This window comes from Pelophylax lessonae (genome assembly GCF_965119305.1).
Source record: "Pelophylax lessonae genome assembly, chromosome: 1".
NCBI classification, from domain to species: domain Eukaryota; kingdom Metazoa; phylum Chordata; class Amphibia; order Anura; family Ranidae; genus Pelophylax; species Pelophylax lessonae.
Genome location: NC_138768.1, coordinates 566,096,137 through 566,115,333, shown reverse-complemented (window position 1 = coordinate 566,115,333; position 19,197 = coordinate 566,096,137). Strand labels below are relative to the sequence as shown.

Below are 19,197 nucleotides of genomic sequence, written 5' to 3'. Positions count from 1 at the left end.
CACTAAAAGCTGGAGATCAGCTTTTAGGGGTAAGACAGCCCATAGAGTTTTTTTTTTGGGGGTTCAACCAGCGGGACTTTCCTGCTACCAGAATAGACTGATCAGCACTGCCGGCTATAGATTGAGTGGCTGAGTGGGGAAAATCTAATGGGGCACTTGTACAGAAGTGGATCGGCTTCTGTACAACCTCCCTGCCCATTCAGGGTTTAAAATCCGGCTGGTCTCCCTGCTTAAATGACCGAATGTTGATCCATTTATGGTCGGCTTTACACTCTATTTCAGTGCAGTCTGACATCACAGGACCCAAAAGACTCTAAAAGGCTAACCTATGAGCTTATCCTAAAATGAACCTACTTTTAGGTGTATTTTTCAGAGTTACATGCAAGCTAAGCAAATTCATGCACCTGTCTAAAACGTGTACTTGAATTTGACTCATGCTGCCTCACTTTTAGAATGCACACAAGACACTTTTTCAAAATATGTCCATGTCAATTTCTCTCTGTACAGCAAAAGAGTGTTGGTCTTAATTTGTTCCACTTTCGTAACATTTGAACTGTCAGTATTTTATTTTGAATTAAGCACATAATGTAAAGGCGTCACATTCAATTTGCCACAACGTAAAAGTGGAGCAATTTAGAACAAACTAAATTTAATGCACGAGGCACTGTCAGAACCAAAAGTGTCGCAGATGCTTCACGATTTTGGCGCAATACAACAAGAGGGGTTCATGCCAGAAAAGTGGCACAGTAGCCTTAATAAAAAAATTCCCCCAATGTGTAAATTCTGTGCAGTTTTTGGCTGTGTTCATAATGTCCAATACAGAACAGCCCCTGCTGAAGTACCTCCCCCTGTACACTGCTACAATATTACAATGTTGCAGTCCGATTGCAGAGGAGACTGAGGAAATGCTTTCTCCTGTCTGCAGAAGACCACCACCAGCCTAGAAAATATCAGTTGGTTGGAGCTCAAGGACTTTTTGTTGATGATAAAAGGTGGACATTTTTTAATAATACACGATAGTGTTGCTTTATATTGCAGAGGTACAGTATATAAAACAGAAATATATTCATGCAGACTTATAAGGTTACTAAAGGAACCACTTTTAAGACCAGAACAGAAAAAGGCATAATACGATTGATATTTATATTTTTAATATATTGTTAAAGTATTGTTCACATAACAATGAACCTAGATTGTAAGCTCTAATGAGCAGGGCCCTCTGATTCCTCCTGTATTAAATTGTATTGTAACTGTCCTATCTGCCCTCATGCTGTAAAGCGCTGCGCAAACTGTTGGCACTATATAAATCCTATATACTAATAATAATAACAACAATGATCCAATGCTCAAGTTACTTTAAAGGAAGAAACTATTAGGTGCAGGGGCGTAACGCAGGGGTACAGCTCCCCTGTACACCTGGAAAGGAGGGGCAGTGGGGGCAGCATGTAGAGAAATCACTGTCCTCCTTTTTCCTCCTGTAGCTGCAGGGGGAAAATGGAGGAGATTGGTTCCTCTGTATGCTGCCCCGGCCACTCCTTCTATCCAGTTCACTTGTTTTCTGCTGTCTCTGGGCCCCTGTGTGCTCCCCTGGTCCTCCTCCTCTACTGTGCTGCCCCTCCTGCCCCCCCCCCCCCCCGGTGCTCCCTTCCCTCTCCTGCCAGCTGCTGCAGGGGATGTGTCACAATAGAGAACCAGGAAGGGGTCGGTAAATATGTAATTCACCAGCTCCTTCCTTTTCCTTTTCTGAATGGACAGTCATAGTGACATTGTAAAAAAAATTAAATAAAATGATAAAAATAATACAATTAAAATACCAAAAAATAAAAACTACTGACACCAATGGGAGAACTTCCAGGATCGCAAAGGTCACACTTGCGACCAGGCCATGGCATTCCACCACCATGGGGAGGCCCCAAGATGGAAGGAAGGGGGCCCACTGCAGAACTTGTGAAAGGGTCCCGCTGCGGGACCTTAATAAAGGGCCTCGCCACAAGAGTAAAGGGCCCCAGGATCAATGGGAAGAGCCCCAGGCTTGAAGGGAAGGGCCCCGGCCAGGGGTCCAGGGGGCCCTTCATGGTTTCTTGCACTGGGGCCCTGAAGGTTCTAGTTACGCCTCTGATTAGGTGGTTAAAAGCTCCATCACCTAACAAAAATGGATGTAGACTGGATTCACACCTATGTGTAATTACACACGAGCCTCTTTTCAAAATCTATGGACATGCATGAAAATGCATGTCAATGCACAAGAATGCTGACTTGTGTTGAAATAGAATACAAAGTGCACATGCAGCTCTAGTCACTCCAAAATAAATCAACTGTGTGAGCAAATCAACTGTGTGAGCAAAGGCTAACCAACCCCTTACATTTTTATGTTTATATTCACTTACTTCACTGGTAGCGTTTCAATGTCACGGATCTCCCGGTTGGCTGTCAAGGTAAACCCATCAACCACATAGAAGTGTTCCTTTCCGAAAAGCAGGAGGCCTTCACCAGTGTCTAAGCCCTGGACTCTTGCGCAGCGATACATGTGCTGAATCTGAAAAAGATTAAAACAGTCTTTTTTTTCTATTGCTTTAAAACTTGAAAGATCCCTCTGTTTTCCTTGAAAACGAATATACAATAATACAATGGCATGGGTACTTTTGTAAAAATTGTAATCCCAGGTATATTAGTGTTTTTCTCGCTTCCCCTTTAATGAGTTATATGAGCAAAACCTAACTTATGCTGCACATACTACAACAGCGGATGTTGTCTAGTGTATTTATGATGCTGTAGTTGAATAAAACATTTCTGGATAACAGATTTTTATGCTGTGTTTGTGGCTATTTTAACACATCTTAAATTGGAAAAATGTAACAAGTCACAAAAAAATCACCAGCCACAAAAATGAGAAATCTACAAACAAATATTCCATTTGTTACCAGCAGGTGGTGCCAATCTGTCAGTTTCTAATATTCATGCAGTCAACAAAAAGCAGTTTAACCCAGAGCCTAAAATAACATTTGAAGCAAATACAGCAGTGTGTGGTGTGTGGCCATATTATAGGTCAGTTTTGTCACATTTGTAGTCCCTCTGATGTATGTGCAATCTGGAGTGTATTTTCAGACACTTTATAAGGCCTGGCTTTTGTAAATATATATAGCCTGGACTGGCTCTGTGACATCAGCTCATAGTGGGCTTTAGCCCACTATGAGCTGAAAACAGGTCACAGGAGTGCAGAACGAACTGCACTTCTGTGATTTACAGAAGAAGTACAGCCAAAATATACTTCTGCTTTAATTTAAATTTATTGCCTTGAATATAAAAATAGCCAAAACAGACTTCTCCTTCAATTTAGAACTGAACTCCAGCAGATTACATATGAGAACTAATTAACTTTAGAAGGATTTGTAAAAGTGAATTGGAATATTTTCACTATACATTTTTTTATTATTATTATATACTCACATGTGTTGGCCAAGTTCATGATAACATTACTTTAAGGGTTGAACACTATTTCCTCTTTTACCAAACTAATCGTTAAACAGGTCAGTTCTCAAATATATTTGTTTTTTATGTACACATTAATCAATCAGTGGAATCCAGTACAGTCATCTATTCTACCTTCTCTCCTTCTTCAAGAAGCCTCAGCAGAGTGGTACTATCCATCTTTTCTTCTTCATCTATGGAAGAACCTTCACTTAGCTGGTCCTGTAAATGCTCCTGGTTCTCATCTTCTCCTCCATCTGGGGCTGATTTTGACCGTTTAAGAGGTGCTTTTACTAGGCCTGATTCAGACAACAAAATGCATTGTTAGTAAATCTGAATATATTCATAAACATTGGGACATGCAAATACGCTAAAATAACTATTAGGCCCCGTTCACATAGGGGCGACGCTACTTCGCACCGCGACCTCCGAGGTCGCGGTGCGAGCAGCGCACCGCGACCTCGGAGCGGCCGCCACGGACTTCATAACATTGAAGTCTATGGCAGTCGCCTCCAGGTCGCCCCAAAGAAGCTCCGGACCCTTTTTCTGGATTCTATTAGAACGGGTCCGCAGCTTCCCTATGGGAGGCGACCTGCGGCGACCTGTGAGGCGACCAGGTCGCCTCACAGGTCGCCCTAGTGTGTATAGAAAAGCAATTTGGGAAACTTCCCAAATCCCAAAAGATCCCTAATGATCATCACATTAGTAAACCTTCATGATATAGCCCAACATTTATGAAGATGCATGGAGAGGTCAATACTGTCCACACTCTAGCTCAGTGGTTCTTAACCTGGGTTCGATCGAACCCCAGGGGTTCGGTGAGTCAGTCTTGCGTGTTCGGTGGAGGTCAAGACACACACCGGACTCATATGATTCGTGATGACACGCCCCGCTCATTGGCTGCAGGTGATCATGCAACATCGCTTGGCCTATCTGTGCTGCAGGGAATTTGGCAGTAGTCAAATTGTAACTGTTGTGATGGTACATCGTGATTTCTTTCTTAATATTAATCCCTTCATACTAATGTCGAGCAAGAAAAAAAAATGGTCGGATGAATATGTACAATATGGATTCACATGTATAACGGAACGTAATGGGAGTCAGCGTCCTAACTGCATGATTTGCAATGCCAAGTTGAGCAATTCTAGTCTAGCACCGGCAAAACTAAGAGAACACTTCCTTAAGCTGCATGGAGATGGAAAATACAAGAACACAACACTCGCTGAATTCAAGGTGAGGAGAGCCAGATTCGATGAAAGGCTAGTCTGCCTTGTTCTTTAATGGTTTTGTTCATTTTGTGCACCTATGTATAAATATATACCTAAATATATACCTAGGTTTTGAATTTGAAAAAATCATATTTTATTTTTCCAATTAAGAAGGGTTCGGCGAATGCGCATATGAAACTGGTGGGGTTCAGTTCCTCCAACAAGGTTAAAAACCACTGCTCTAGCTACTTCAGGGTGGAATGGTCATCCAAACGGCTACATAGTACAATCGTTCCTTAATATCTTTTGATAATGAAGTAATCACATTTATTACCAACAGCAAATTTGGGAAACATGCATTGGAGTTGAAAAGCTTCCTAGTTAACCTGTAGTTTGTGCTTTAGCTGGTCCTGGGTGTCTGCTACTGAAAGCCTTCTCGTATATCTAAGGGAGAATGCAAACAGGACCTGGTATGGAACTAGGAGGTGGAGGAGCCAAAGTAAAGCTGGACAGTTCGGGGGGCATGGCTGAACCATTTATGTGAGCAGACATGCTTCACATTGGCTCCGACATCCTGCACTATTTATCCTGCCGCGAGACACTATCAGCTGCCATTGGCCGATTGCTCCGCTCCCGATGTAGACTCACTCCTGCAGCTAACGCTGGTCATCACAAGAACAAAGCAGGCATGACTAAAGAAAGAGGAGAATATTCCCGCCGAGCGGCTGATGCAACATGGCGGATCCCCGCTACCTCAACGCTCTGGCAAAGACCGGCAATCGGCCACGACATCCAAACTGGAGAAATTCGCCCACGATTCAACCAAACACAAGCCAGTACAGAAGGCTGCTACATCCCCTCCAGTACAAGTGCCGCAGAAATCCTCCCTGCAGCCTGGACACATGGCTCAACCTACAGCAGGAAACATGGCATCTGAGTCTCCTGGGTACAATGCTAGTGATACCTTCCTACCTGCACATGCAAACACAAGTCCCACTGCTGCTGAGCATAATCTGACTAGTCCTGTGGTACTCACACAACTTATAACATCATCAACCAAAAAGAGACAGATTTCCTCCCTTTATGGCTCATATCTACACCAGACCTCCAAAGCCATGTCATTAAAATGTAGGGCAGGCTGGTCAGAAGATATAGGTCAAATTTTTGATAAGGAGTGGTCCAGTATACTGGATAATGTTCTTAATGGGTCACTCTCATTGGCGCAAAAATGTACTCAACTTTTTATTATACATCGCACATATCGCACCCCCTATAATTTAAACAAATGGCACAGAAGAGATTCCCCAGTGTGCCCAAGGTGTGACAAACAATGGTACACTCCATCACATGCTGGTACGATTTTGGACTACAGTACTGGAATCTGTTAATAAAATTTGGAATCTCATTCTTAAATTAGAACCAAAACATTGCCTATTGGGTTGGTTAGACGAAGAATTATATACACCGCATACATATAATGCCATTATTAGAGAATTGTTTATTGCAAGGAAGCTCATAGCTCAAAAACGGCTTTCACATTTACCCCCTACATAATGGGTTAATGCTGTAAATGCAACTCTTTTAAGAGAGAAACTGGCTTATAAACATAAAGGAAGCCCGACAAAATTTGATCTTATCTGGGATGCCTGACTAGACGTACCTGGATTAGCTCCACTACAACTGGTGCATTATAGAATTCTTGGGGGTTAAAACCCCCTCTACTTAAACTACAGAAAATGTTTTGAGACTGAAGTAACAGGAATATAGATATGTGAATGTTGGTACCATCTGTTCGGCTCCACTGGGGGAATACATGCGACATGATGGGAGCACTAGGATTGCAGAGGTCAAATGTTCTGTTTTTCTTATGATTTATTTTATTTTCTTAGAGGTGAAAATGTTCCTTGCCCTGACTTCTGGATCAGGGTACAGAGTTAGGGCATAGAAAAAGGAGGGGGAGGGTCAATATGGTTGGTATAATATAACTTGGAAGACCAGTTGAGCATATTTTAAATTTGCTACATTACAATGCATTTAATACCCAATTGTATGTAATATTATCATTATTGATGTCGAACTGGATTATTACATCTACGGTACTGCCAAACTTATGTCTCCTCAAAGTTGTACACTGAAAAAAAACATGTGTTTGTTTTTTGCGGGAAAAAAAAAAAAACACAACTTTTTTCCAAAAAAAAATCTGATTTAAAAAAAAAAAAAAAGTGGACAGCTCTAAGGAGCGTCAACAGATGAGTGCATAGTGAAGGTGTATTAAAAGAGGAATGCAGAAAAAGAAAAAACAAACTTTCACACTCACCTAGATGGCTATAACTGTCCCCCGCCGCCTGTTCACCGAGCAGTGAGAGATCAAAGATCGCTGATTGCTCAGTTTTCAGGTATGCTCTAAGCACAGAGTGGTGACCGTCAGTCACCGGCTGCTCTGCTCTATGCTCATTGTAGTGCCAGATTTTAAAGGGGGCAGGAGTGGCTGAGTTATGATCTCAACAGTGAGCTGAGAGGCTGAGCCAACTGTAGGTCCAGGCATCTTGGTGGATCCCGACATTATTGTCAGGATTGCTGCAGAGCCTGGGCCAGTTCTGTGACGTCAGCTGACAGCAGGCATTAGCCTAATGTTGATGAACATAGGTCACAGGCGTGCAGAACTATGTGCACTCCAGTTACCCAGAGGAGAGTATGGCCAAAAGCGTTTCGGCCATACTTCTCCTTTAATGCAGTACAGCCAACAATAGGAGGCATAATGGGTAGTTATACAGGCAACAGGCACTGCAATTAAATGGGTAGTCATCAAAGAGTGCAATAGGAAGTTATCAGGGTAAAGACATGGTCTTCCCCCTTTCTGACAAGCATAGTAAGTGGGAACAAGGATAATGGGCTCACTATTTCCATTTTTTTAAATGCAGACAAAAATTAGTGTATAAAGGGAAATTCCACTTTTGCAAAAAAAAAATATAGCATCTAAAATTGCTACAACATTTATTTTGCAATTTATTATTAACAACTGCTTTTCCATAGCAGTTTGAAGCCACTGTTATTTTTTTTTTAAACGGTCAAAAAAATGACTGCAATACAGCAACCTGGAGGTGTTCTGTACACTGGTGTATAGTATGCCTCAGAAATGTCATCTCCTACTTGTGTGATAGGCTCACTGATTTTCTCACACATCTGTACTAAGATGAAAGTCAAATTTGAGGCATCTTGGAATTTCAGAAAAATTTAATAGGAATTTCATTTATGGTGGAATACTTCCTAAGGGTTAAATGCTCCAAAAGGTTTGCAGACGTTGCAAATTTAGGCTACGTTTCCACTATTGCGGCTAGCGCGACTTTGTAGTGTAACTTGTTTGCGGCTACTTCTGGGGACTTCAGTGCGACTTCCTTCTACCTGAGGGACAAGTCGCACTGAAGTCGGCCCAAAAGTAGTGCAAAAGCCTTTCTACAAGTCGCTGCGACTCAAGTCGCAGCAGTTAGAACGGGCCTAATTGAACATAATGGGTTTTGACTTGTTGTGCAACTTGACATGTGTCAAGTCGCACTACAAGTCGCAATAGTGGAAACGGAGCCTTACTTGTTAGAACACAGAAGGTGCACCAGATATTTATAACGAACAAAACCCTCCCATTCAGAAGTCCGTCTTTGAAGGATATAATGGAACCAACAACATTTTATTTAGGGCACAGAATGGTAGGAATCTGCTTTCTACATATATCACCCAGAGGAGATTGTTTTTTCTAAAACAAAAACAATTGCATTTTAAAGTGTTACTAAAAGGCAAAATTGTTTTTTTTTTCAGTTTGGAAGGGTTTTATCCGTGTCAGGTTCTTTTTTTGCCATCTGTATCCTATTGCAGAGATTTCACTAACCTGACAAGCAATCTATTCCCTCTCCACTCTATCAAAAAATGAAAAAAAAAAAAAAATGAATATTTTGACTTTAGCCCCTGTTCACATTGGGCCGATTTGACATGCGTTTTTACATGTTAAATTGCATTTCAAATCGGAGCCCTTTTGCCGGCAATGGCACCATCCGAATCGGTGCGATTCTGACTTTGCGTCGCTACACGAGTGAGTCACATGATTCTCATAAGTTTTTTTCCCCCCTATATTTGTAACCAAACAGTAGGGGAGGTAAAGAAAGGTAATTATAAACTACTATTTAGGCCCAAAAAAAAAAAAAAAAAGAATAAACTCTTCATGGGTAAAGCACAGGTTACCTATAAGAAGTTAAAGACACTTTTGTTAGAATGAAAAGCTGATTGGAGTACTTGATCTCCACTGACCACAAGGAAGATATAAACATAAGGTTAAATATTAGTACATTAACAAAATTATGACCAATTTTTTCTTACCTTTCACCTTGGCAATGGTGTCTTCCCCATGTTCTGGCTCATGGTGTGCTGCCTCTTCAGAACTTTCCTCCACTGTGTCCTGGAACACTGCTGGGTTTCCTGGCATCAGGCGCATATAATAATCTTTGCTGTCATAACTGATAGCACGGCGGTAGCGAGCAGGTTTCTAAATCAACAATTTAAATAAAAACCAAAAGTTATCAAAGTGTTCAAAGTAATCAAATACTTTTAATGTTCTAGTTTCCCCCTTAATACAGCAATGTGAAAGAAGCTAACTGGGTGCCACAGACAAGCTCTCTTCGGGCCCTTTTACATGGGCTTTGTCTGCTATGTTCAGCAGGGGATCTATGAACAGCTGAATCGGAGCTGAGTGGCATGGATGTCAGTTTTGCAACATCCATGTTCATTCAGTTTGTGCCCATGTTTTGACAGTGGACAAAGGCAAACCCCTACAGATGTGTCCGTTTACATCAGGCTACCTCCTAACCATTACGTTTAGGTCCGGAAAGAACAGAAAAGGACGCAGTCCTTTTCCCATATTTTTTTTTTTCCGAGACACACTTGGAGGGAGGCAGCTATAAATACAGACAAGGCCATTTACATCTGCCTGCCTATAGACACGCATTGAGCTTCTGATCGGGTATGCCTGAAAAACTGACAGCTGGACCTGATCACAAAGCCCATTCAATGCACTGGGGGCCCTGAATGTAAAAACAACAAAATGTACATGTTATGCTGTAAAAATTGGATTTTTGACTTACCGTAAAATACATTTCTCTGATGTTCACTGATGGACACAGCTCCTGATCTTCTTAACCACTGGGTTACACTGCCCCCTACAGGAGTAGGACACTAGGCAGAAAAACATCTGGCTACGCCTATGGGCAGTCCCAGGGGGTATACTCCCTCTCTCTGCTATAGGTACTCAGTTTTGTTACAAGTAGTGTCAGAAGAACTACAACTCCACAGAGGGATGGGTGCTGTGTCCATCAATGAATATCACAGAAATAGATTTTACAGTAAATCAAAAAAATTCCATTTTCTTTTCTGTTCATTGACGGACACAGCTCCTGATCTTCTTAACCATTGAGACACCCCAAAGCAGTGTTAAACATGAGAGGTGGGAACAGAAAAAAATAAATTCCCAAGGCTAACTATAGCCAACCAGGTAAAGAGGAACTCAACCAAAAGAGGACCAGAGCCTCTAAACGGCAGCCTGCAAAAACCTTGCGGCCAAAGGAAGCATCTGCAGATGCCAACACATCCACTTTATAGAACTTTGTGAAAGCGTGTACCGATGACCAGGAGGCCGCCTTGCAAACCTGCGTCACTGATGCCTGATGATGGAAAACCCAGGAGGCACTGAGCGCCCAACTAGATTGTGCCTTGACATAGAAAGGAGGAACCTGACCCTGGATGTAATAGACCTGAACCACAGTCTGTCTGATCCATCTGGAAATGGTGGCTGAGGAAACAGACAACCCTTTCCGAGGCCCATCCATAAGCACAAATAGTGAGTCTGACTTCCTAAAAGACTCCGTAGCTGCCCGAGTACACCCTAATTGCTCGGTCCACATCCAAGGCATACAAAGCCGTTTCCTTCTGATGTGTTGGCCTGGGACACAGGGAAGGCAACACAATGTTTTCATTCAAATTAAAAACAGGCAACCTGAGGAAGGAACGACGGACAGGGCGAAGAACCACCTAATCAGTTGGCAGTTGATTGTAGATCTCACAGGAAAAAAACAAGGAGACATTTTTCTTACTAGAAAGTAAAAAAAATGCCGGGACCAGAGATTCCAGCAAGGAACTAGGCCCTTACTCCTGACTAGGCAGAAAAAAAAACTGAGTACCTATAGCAGGGAAAGGGAGTATACCCGTTGGGATTGCCCATAGGCGTAGAGAGACTTTTTTTATGCCTAGTGTCCTACTCCTGTAGGAAGCAGTATAACCCAATGGTTAAGAAGATCAGGAGCAGTGTCCGCCAATGAACGAAAGCGAAATATATTTTTCTAATAACACGTAACAAATGTATCACTACTCTTTTAAAACCTTTTATGGTCTTTCAAATTAAAGTATAGGCAAACATTTTTTTTTTTTCATTTTACATAAAGTTAGAGAGGATTATAACCCCTGTTGGGTTTTCTCCCATCTTTTATGCCATCTTTGCCCCATTGGGGAGATTTACCTTCACTTCCTGTTCCATAGGCAAAACCCCTGCAAATTAAAGGAAACTATTGGGGACCCCCAGGTCACCAGAACTATTGTCTTAATTAGAAGATTTCCCCTCTTATTTTTCTTGGGACAACCCAAAATTTGATCAATTTGAAAAATTATAATGAAAAGAGGGTGAATCTCCCTAACGGGGATAGAGACAACAATAAAAACGGACAGGTATGCTAATCCACTTCCCCTCGATCAAAAAAAAAAAGAAGACGTTTTGCCTTTGGTTATACTTTAGTGTACAACTAGAGGAATATAGGTGTGCACATAATTTTTTGGAAGTGTCAATGTGAAATATTCCACATCAACCAGCTGACAATAAAATTTCATAGTGAAAATAAAAAAACACATTAAAAGTGCTAATCAATTAACATTTAAAAAAAAAAAAAATCTTTGTATGTCAAAGTGGAGTCTCATTTGGTTCTCTAAATCTGCAAAAAAATTCAAATTTGCTTTATGGTAACAGCATACAAAATGGTTCTAAACCCCTTACTCCCTACTCAACTATGTGATTGGCTTACTGCATTTTCCAAAACCTTTCATCATTGCTAGCAAACTATCCAGGGGTAGTCCACGTCTATAAGCATACCTGCCAATGTGCCATCCCCAAGGCCCATTTCACATGCAAAAAAGTGAAAAGGTGTTGTAAGAATCCAGGGTAAACCTACGGCTGGGATACCACATCTACAAGCATGCCTGCCAACATGCCATCCCTAAGGCCCCCTTCACATAGCAAAAAAGTGAAAAGGTGTGGCAAGAACCCTAGGGATTCGTATGGCTGTTATACCACATCTAAAAGCATGCCTGCCGATGTGCCATCCCCAAGGCCCCCTTCACATAGCAAAAAAATGAAAAAGTGTGGCAAAAATCTAGGGGATTCCTGTGGTTGGATGTACATCTGGGTGCAAACAGTTGCAGCCACTCTGCCTGTTCAAAGCAATGACAGGCTGGCAGGAGGCAAAGCAAGCTTGCTTCCTAGGGCGATCATCTATGCGGAACCACAGCTAATTACTTGCTGTGTGATTGCATCCAAACATTAGCAGTCAGCTACGCTGTCAGCCTATTGAAATGTATTGAAAAGTGCAGCAGCCTCAACTCTCCGCATTCAACTGTACATCCAGCCAAAGGAATCTGCTGGGTTCTTACCACACCTTCCACTTTTTTGCCTTATGAATAAGGCCTAAGGCTGATCACGCCATTGTTGCCTTGTCCTTTACCCATCGAGCAGAAGGATGCTTTTACATATTTATGTGGAAATGTAGCCAAATACATGACATTCCACATTTTGGAATGCATTTAAGCTAGCCTAGTTTGATTATTTGTAATAAAAAAAGGAGACCCGTCTCCATAGCACGTCCTTCTGGTATGTTTGGCATGGCTGCAGCAAATAGGCAATCTTTTCAAACTCTTAAAACAAACATTATTTCAGCACTCTGGTATCCCCCCAAAGACAAAGAGACAGTGTGCATTCTGCTAGTTGTAGTGGGCAGCACAAGACTGCTGGCAAAGCACAGCTGTGAGAATACCGTCCAGGAACAGCCTGTTAGTGTATGGAACACAACTCTTTTGTCACATTCATTTACTACAAAGAATAAGACCAAGTATTCAGAAAAGCAGGGAGCCCATGCAAAGCTAAAAGGAGCCGTATTTGATATCTGAAAATAAATTTAGTACTGTCAGCAAAAGCATGGCGTATATTGGCATGATACATAAGGGCCTAGAATACAAAGATAGAGGCCTAGAATACACAAAGTCTATGCCACTATTTTCAAAATGTAAACATTGCAGGAAGTTATTGGAATTTGAAGCAAATATTAAACAATTTTGTCCAGTTTAATATTTAAAAAAAAAAAAATGTTTTAACTTTTCTTAAACATTGAAAACGTACACATTGAGGTTAATTTGCTAAAGTAGTGGAGAAGTGGATGACAGTATGGTGAACCTGTACTTGCATTTAATACCTGATAATATAGCAGATAAACTATATATAAATATATAATATATATATAAAAAACATTTTTGTAGCACATTATTGCTTGGCTGAAGTGAACAATGCATGAACTTATTAACTAAGATGGAGGGGTTTTTGATCTCTATGATCCTGTGTGTAGTCGGGTTTGCCGTCGTCCCTGGTTAAAGTTTTGTGAGTTGTTGGTACCTCAGGCCAAATAAAAGGTGGGACTTTGGAGGCAGGTAAAGGTAATCACGAAAAAGTACAAGTAAAGTAAATGATAAATAATAAGGTGATATTTAATACTTAAAACACCCTTGTGATAGTGTGTAGATAGAAAGTTCGTGACACGTGGTTAATGGTGACTAAGGGTATATCTCTGTCATTCCATGCTGTTTAAGCTTGGGTTTCCAGATCAGAGATGTCTCCTATGTTCCCATCAACTCACAAAACTTATTTACTAAGATAACTGAACATTCACTTTGCAAAGTGAACAGTCTATTTAGTAAATGAATCCCAATGAGTCCATTACGCTGCAGTTTGTCCCCATTGCTAAAAAAAATATATTTTTATTTTTATTTTTTCAGCAAACCTGTACTGAGTGCAATCAAATCTTTGTCACAAACTCTTCTTGTGTTGGTCACTGTATATCTAACTTGTTAATGTTATCAAGAAGGTAACAGGTTATGTAAAGTCATAAGCCTGCCATCAACCAGCCTCCTCTTACCCAGAGTACATGTTATTTCACTAAATATTTTCTTTTTAATAGTGCCAGTATAAAGGTTTTCTTTGACATTTTAAAGCTGAACTCCAGCCTGACATTTCTTACTCTGATTGTACACAAGTCGATCTATTGATTGACTTGTGTACAATCAGCCGGCTGGAAAATTTTCTCTCAATCAGCACTGTCAACTATAGCTGGCGGTGCTGATCAGTGCATTCTGGTGGTAGGGAAGCCCCCCTGCTGTCAGAATACAAAGGTTTAGCAGGAGGGATTCCCGTACCCACCTTAAAATGTGTGGATGGGGGAATCAAGTAATTTAATGACGCCTGCATGGCCAACCTAAAGCCTGGTACACACAATGAGATTATCAGCCGAATGATTATCCTTTTTTTTTTTTTTTTTTGCATGCTTGTCTCCATCTCAAAAATAAAGAGGTTACTAAAGTTTGAAAATTCTTGTACGACAGAATAAATACTTAAGTGATGTAATGTGTTGTATTGTACTAGAGCAGAACCTGGAGTAGCTATGTATGGAACCCAATATATAACAATGTACCCCTAATTAATTAGTGGGAAGTTGTTTTTTTAAATGTAATTAAAAAGTACTAGAATTAAAGATTCTTAAAAAAAAATTTAAATAGATAAAAAAAATGTACTTGACTCTGCTATGGACCATTAAGCATGCCAAGACTCACTGTAGACACATTTTAAGGGTCCATGCACACTGGGCGTAAAAAAAATGCACATTCCTTTGGCAGAAAAAAAAAAAAAGAAGCTTATTTTGTACAAGCGTTTAGGATCATTTAGGATTTTTTTTCTGCCAGAAAACTCCTCTCAAAAAACGCAACCCAGAAGGGTTTTTTTTTTTCTGCCTCGAAGTGCTAAGCTCTAAAGATGCCTGTAATCGTACTAATGTGTATGGACACCTAGGAGAACATTGAGCTGCTTCTACAGGCAAAACGCAAAACTCCAGTAGAAGCATTTTTTTAAGCCTAGTGTGGGAGGACTCTTAGACAGGTGCTGAAGATATACTACTAATCCTTGAAGGTAAAAGGGTAAGGCACTAGTGTCGTTATACCGTAAACAAGCACAGAGTGATGCGCTTAGAAAAAAAAGCAGCTTTGTTAGAACATGCTCTAGTGATTTTTAACTTTTTTTATATATTACAGACATGCTTCAGTGAATATTTCCAGTACAGCCTGTGCATTCAAACTTCACTCCGTTTTACCTTCTCATGAGTTACCATCAAGAGACCGTCAGAGGTTTCTGGTAGTGTACATGGAAAGTCAGACTAAAAATGGGGTATTAAGTATAAAAAAAATATGAGAAAGATATATTACACATGCAGAAGTCAAAACCACAGATGGATATAGAAAGGTAATAAAAAACAGCACTTTGAAAATGGGGAAACAACTCTTGGGCATCTAAAACAACCCACTTTTGCTCTAAGGATCTATGTAAAAGTGTGGAAGTGAATTATGCACCCGCTTCTTTCAAGTCTGATTTCCATCAGCAAATATTGAATAAGCATTAGGAAAATGCAGTCAGATTGTACATTTGCATTTAGAACCTCTACATTTGTTGGCAACGGATCAACACTGTAAATAACTGCTTACAGTATTCTAAAACCCAGGAGCCTGCATTCTCTATATCTGGTCTCCCACAGTACACAGGACATGGAAATGCAATTATTTTAGTAAATATAAACTGCTAAATACGGTTTTTCATCAGCAGTATAGAGCAGTCTTGTGAATTCTATCCGTGTCCAGTTGAGCACTGGTTAAAGCTTGTAGGAGTTTTCATTCTCCTTTGACTGTCCCATAAGGTTGCGTGACCCCTGACCCTCTGTCTGGACAGTGCCGATTGGCCCTGTGCTGATCACATGCACCTTCCACCCAAAATAAATATATATTCTCTAGCAATACACACCAAACTGAGCATGTGCAGAGTGCCTCCAATGTTCTGTACTATCAGCAGATGGATTGGGGACAGTAAAAGAAGTAGAGGATCAGAGAAGACAGAATCAAACAGTCCTATACACAATGCGGAGGATTAACCCCCTAGGTTCCACAGAGTATAACCAGCATGCTTTACTGCATATACAGACTGTTTAGTAACACTTTAACTGTGCTTCGGCTAGTTCTATGACATGATTTTATCCCAGATAAAATGACAACTGCACGTTACTAGAAGCTACGAAGATCATATTTTGATAGTCTCCTGGCAAAATAATTCTACTAAAGTCTAAATTCTCCTTTCCTTACATACAACTGCCCTCCCCCGAGAAAAAAGTGGGCCAACGGACAGGCAGGTGAGCAAGCGGCAGGCCAGTGAGCAGGCGGACAGGTAGGCCTGTAAGCGGGCGAGTAGGGGCGGACAGGCAGGTGAGCGGCCAGGCAGGCCAGTGAGCAAACGGGCAGGCCGGTGAGCGAACGGGCAGGCCGGTGAGCGAACGGGCAGGCCGGTGAGCGAACGGGCAGGCCGGTGAGCGAACGGGCAGGCCCGTGAGCGAATAGGCAGGCCAGTGAGTGGGCGGATGGGCATGCAAGTAAGCAGAGAGATATCTCTCACCACCCGCCCTGCATCACCGCAGTTCAGCTTGTGACATTACACTGCTCTTACTGTGTCAGCTGTGGGCAGTTGAGAGATTATATCATCTTTCACTGCCCACCCTCGCTCTGGGGCAAAGCCATTGGCAAGTGACAATCCGCTATAGGTAGCAAGTGACGTGACAGGCGACAAGCTGCATCTGGTGGCTGGCGACGTGGCAAGTGGCAATCCACATCTGATGGCAGGCGACGTGGCAAGTGACCAGCTGCATCAGGTGGCAGGTGACATGGCAAGTGACAAGCTGCATCTGGTGGCAGGTGACGTGGCAAGTCACAAGCCGCATCTGAAGGCAGGTGAAGTGGCAAGTGACAAATGACAATCTGCATCTGGTGGCACGTGGCAAGTGACAAGCTGCATCTGGTGGCAGGCAAGTGATATGCTCAGGGCTCCCACTGATTCTGCATTATGAGTTGAAATATTTAATTTTAGATTACAATGTAATAAAAGAAATAATGTGCTTCAATTATCCTGATACCATATCAACCATGGTGTCCTGATGATTGAAGCGCTAACACCAGCCATTGCCCTGACAAATTGCCTGCGAAAAACCGCAGTGCCCTTCCTTTGACTAGACTCTGGCTCTGCTCCTGCCTGGTCAAAGACAAAATTCTTTATTACAGACTTGTATTCTCCCCTACAAGGACAGAAGCATCAGGCTGTAAAGGCTGTGCTATTTCCTTCCCAAGCTTGGTGCAAATAAACACAAAAACTGTCACAGAACAAAGGTGCTGACATGAAGAAAAAAAAACTAACAGCTTTGTTATTTACTGTCAGTTATCTGCGCTAATGCCTAGTACACACAATGAGAAAAAAATTGGACAAAAAATACCACTTTCAGAGTGATCATCTGATCGTTACTACACATTTTCCTAGAGCCGAACACGACAGATCATATGAAAATATCCGAAGGGACAGGCACCAAACTTTTTCTCATACGAGAACAATACAATATATTTTGGTGCAATTAGTATGGTATTGGTATGAAAAAACTAAGACCATGCATGCTCGGAAATTAAAGAATACCTTACAATACAATATATTACATCACATCACTTCCGAAGTTGTATTCTGCCGTACGAGAATTTTCTTAACTTCAGTAATTGGTTTTTGATACGAGACTGGCACGCAAACCCCCCCCCCCAAAAAAAAAACAGACGATTATTCGTCCGATATTCTTATCGTGTGTACGAGGCTTAAGCTTAGAGTAGACAAATTAGCCTCCATGGGGGCCTTACAGGCTGACAGGGAGAGAATACAATCAAGTAACACACTCCTATCTCCAGCAGGTAAGGCTGCGCTATAATAACAAAGAGTGGAGATTCAGATACTTATAAATTTACATTCTTGGCTGGTTCAGAATAATGAAGCATGGCTGCTAATTGTATGTGAAAAACTTTGAGCATTTCCTGCAGTGCTGACAAGCACAGTATAAGAAACAAGTGGAAGAAAGGGCTGTAGGCAACATTTTACACACAGAACACCCTCATCATCTTCAAAATCTATTATCATTTTTGCAAGAATCATTTGTTACTTTACAAAGAGTAGAATAAAACATGGAGATGTCACTGCTCTAAACTCTCAGAAGTTCCTCTGTACAGACACCATGCAAGTGCAGGCTCAGAAGCCCATCCTTGCTCCTTGTGTCTTAAGCAACTATACAAGAAACCACACACCGCTGTGATGTCACTGTCTAGAAAGGCTTTATTGGGACTTCCAAGAACAAGCATACTACCGTCCCCATCTTCGCACCGTCCACCTGTTTGGTTTCATCCTCATGGGTTCATCTCTACAATGTCCCATGAGGGGGAAATCAAAGCTGGGCAGTCAATATGCTTGTTCCTAGGGTCTCAATAAAGCTTTTACTGGACAGTGACAACAGTGGTGTGCGGCTTCTTGTAAAACTGCAATGATGAACTATAATGCGCAATTGGTTTGAGAACAGACAGTATAAGAAACACTAAGAAAATCAGAATAATCTTTAACTCACCATTGTGTTACTGTCTTGCTCCACATCAGGGATGTAAGGATAATGAACGTAGAACATGTCATTTCTCACAACTTTTTTCCTCATTCTACATGGCCCTTCAGTCATCTCCAGCATCCATTTATCTAAATGGGAGCCAATGGGTGGCCCCCAAAGTCCCCTTTCCCTGAGGAGTTCATACTCGATCTGGTTCCATTCCTCTGTTACATATTTCAATGCATTTTGTTGGCGCTGTTAAAGCAAATGATACAAATAAAATAATGACTACAGCTTAGGCTGACTATAGATATTACTAGCATGAGGGTGAGATGTGATTATGCAAAGAATTATATGTTTTTTTTTTTTTTTTTCGAAGACAAGTGCAGAAAGGCTTGGATTGCTATTCTTGTGCCCATTATAAGTGATAAGGGAAGCTTTCTCAGACAACTCCAGTACCGGTCTATCTCGAGGGAAACCATTAGCTATCCAACAAAATGATCTGAAATAACCAATTACTAGTCTGTCACCTAAGGGTACCTGGTAGGGTTTGAAGTTGGCTGAAGATATGAGGCCTGTCACCCATTCTGAATAAAAAGGCCATAAAGAAACCGTAGACTTGTTAAAAACAAATATAACAAAGAACTAATATTTCTAAACGCTAGTATCTAAATGGTTTGGAGTTGAGC

The 19,197-nt window shown here is 41.4% G+C and overlaps 1 protein-coding gene across 6 annotated transcripts in view; it reads right to left on the bottom strand.

The window, feature by feature from the left end:
* The window catches only part of WDFY3 (WD repeat and FYVE domain containing 3), a 265,268-nt gene that overhangs the window by 57,710 nt on the left and 188,361 nt on the right, over nt 1-19,197 (bottom strand). For 4 of the 6 annotated variants that reach the window (XM_082259297.1, XM_082259298.1, XM_082259300.1 and 1 more), the window contains 5 exons: nt 18,536-18,763; nt 15,167-15,229; nt 9,042-9,207; nt 3,604-3,767; nt 2,388-2,536 (listed from right to left, as the gene is read on the bottom strand). In XM_082259297.1, the coding sequence (XP_082115423.1) occupies nt 2,388-2,536; nt 3,604-3,767; nt 9,042-9,207; nt 15,167-15,229; nt 18,536-18,763 (770 nt within the window). The remainder of the gene's footprint in view (nt 1-2,387; nt 2,537-3,603; nt 3,768-9,041; nt 9,208-15,166; nt 15,230-18,535; nt 18,764-19,197) is intronic. The other 2 variants (XM_082259299.1, XM_082259301.1) reach the window with 1 other exon arrangement.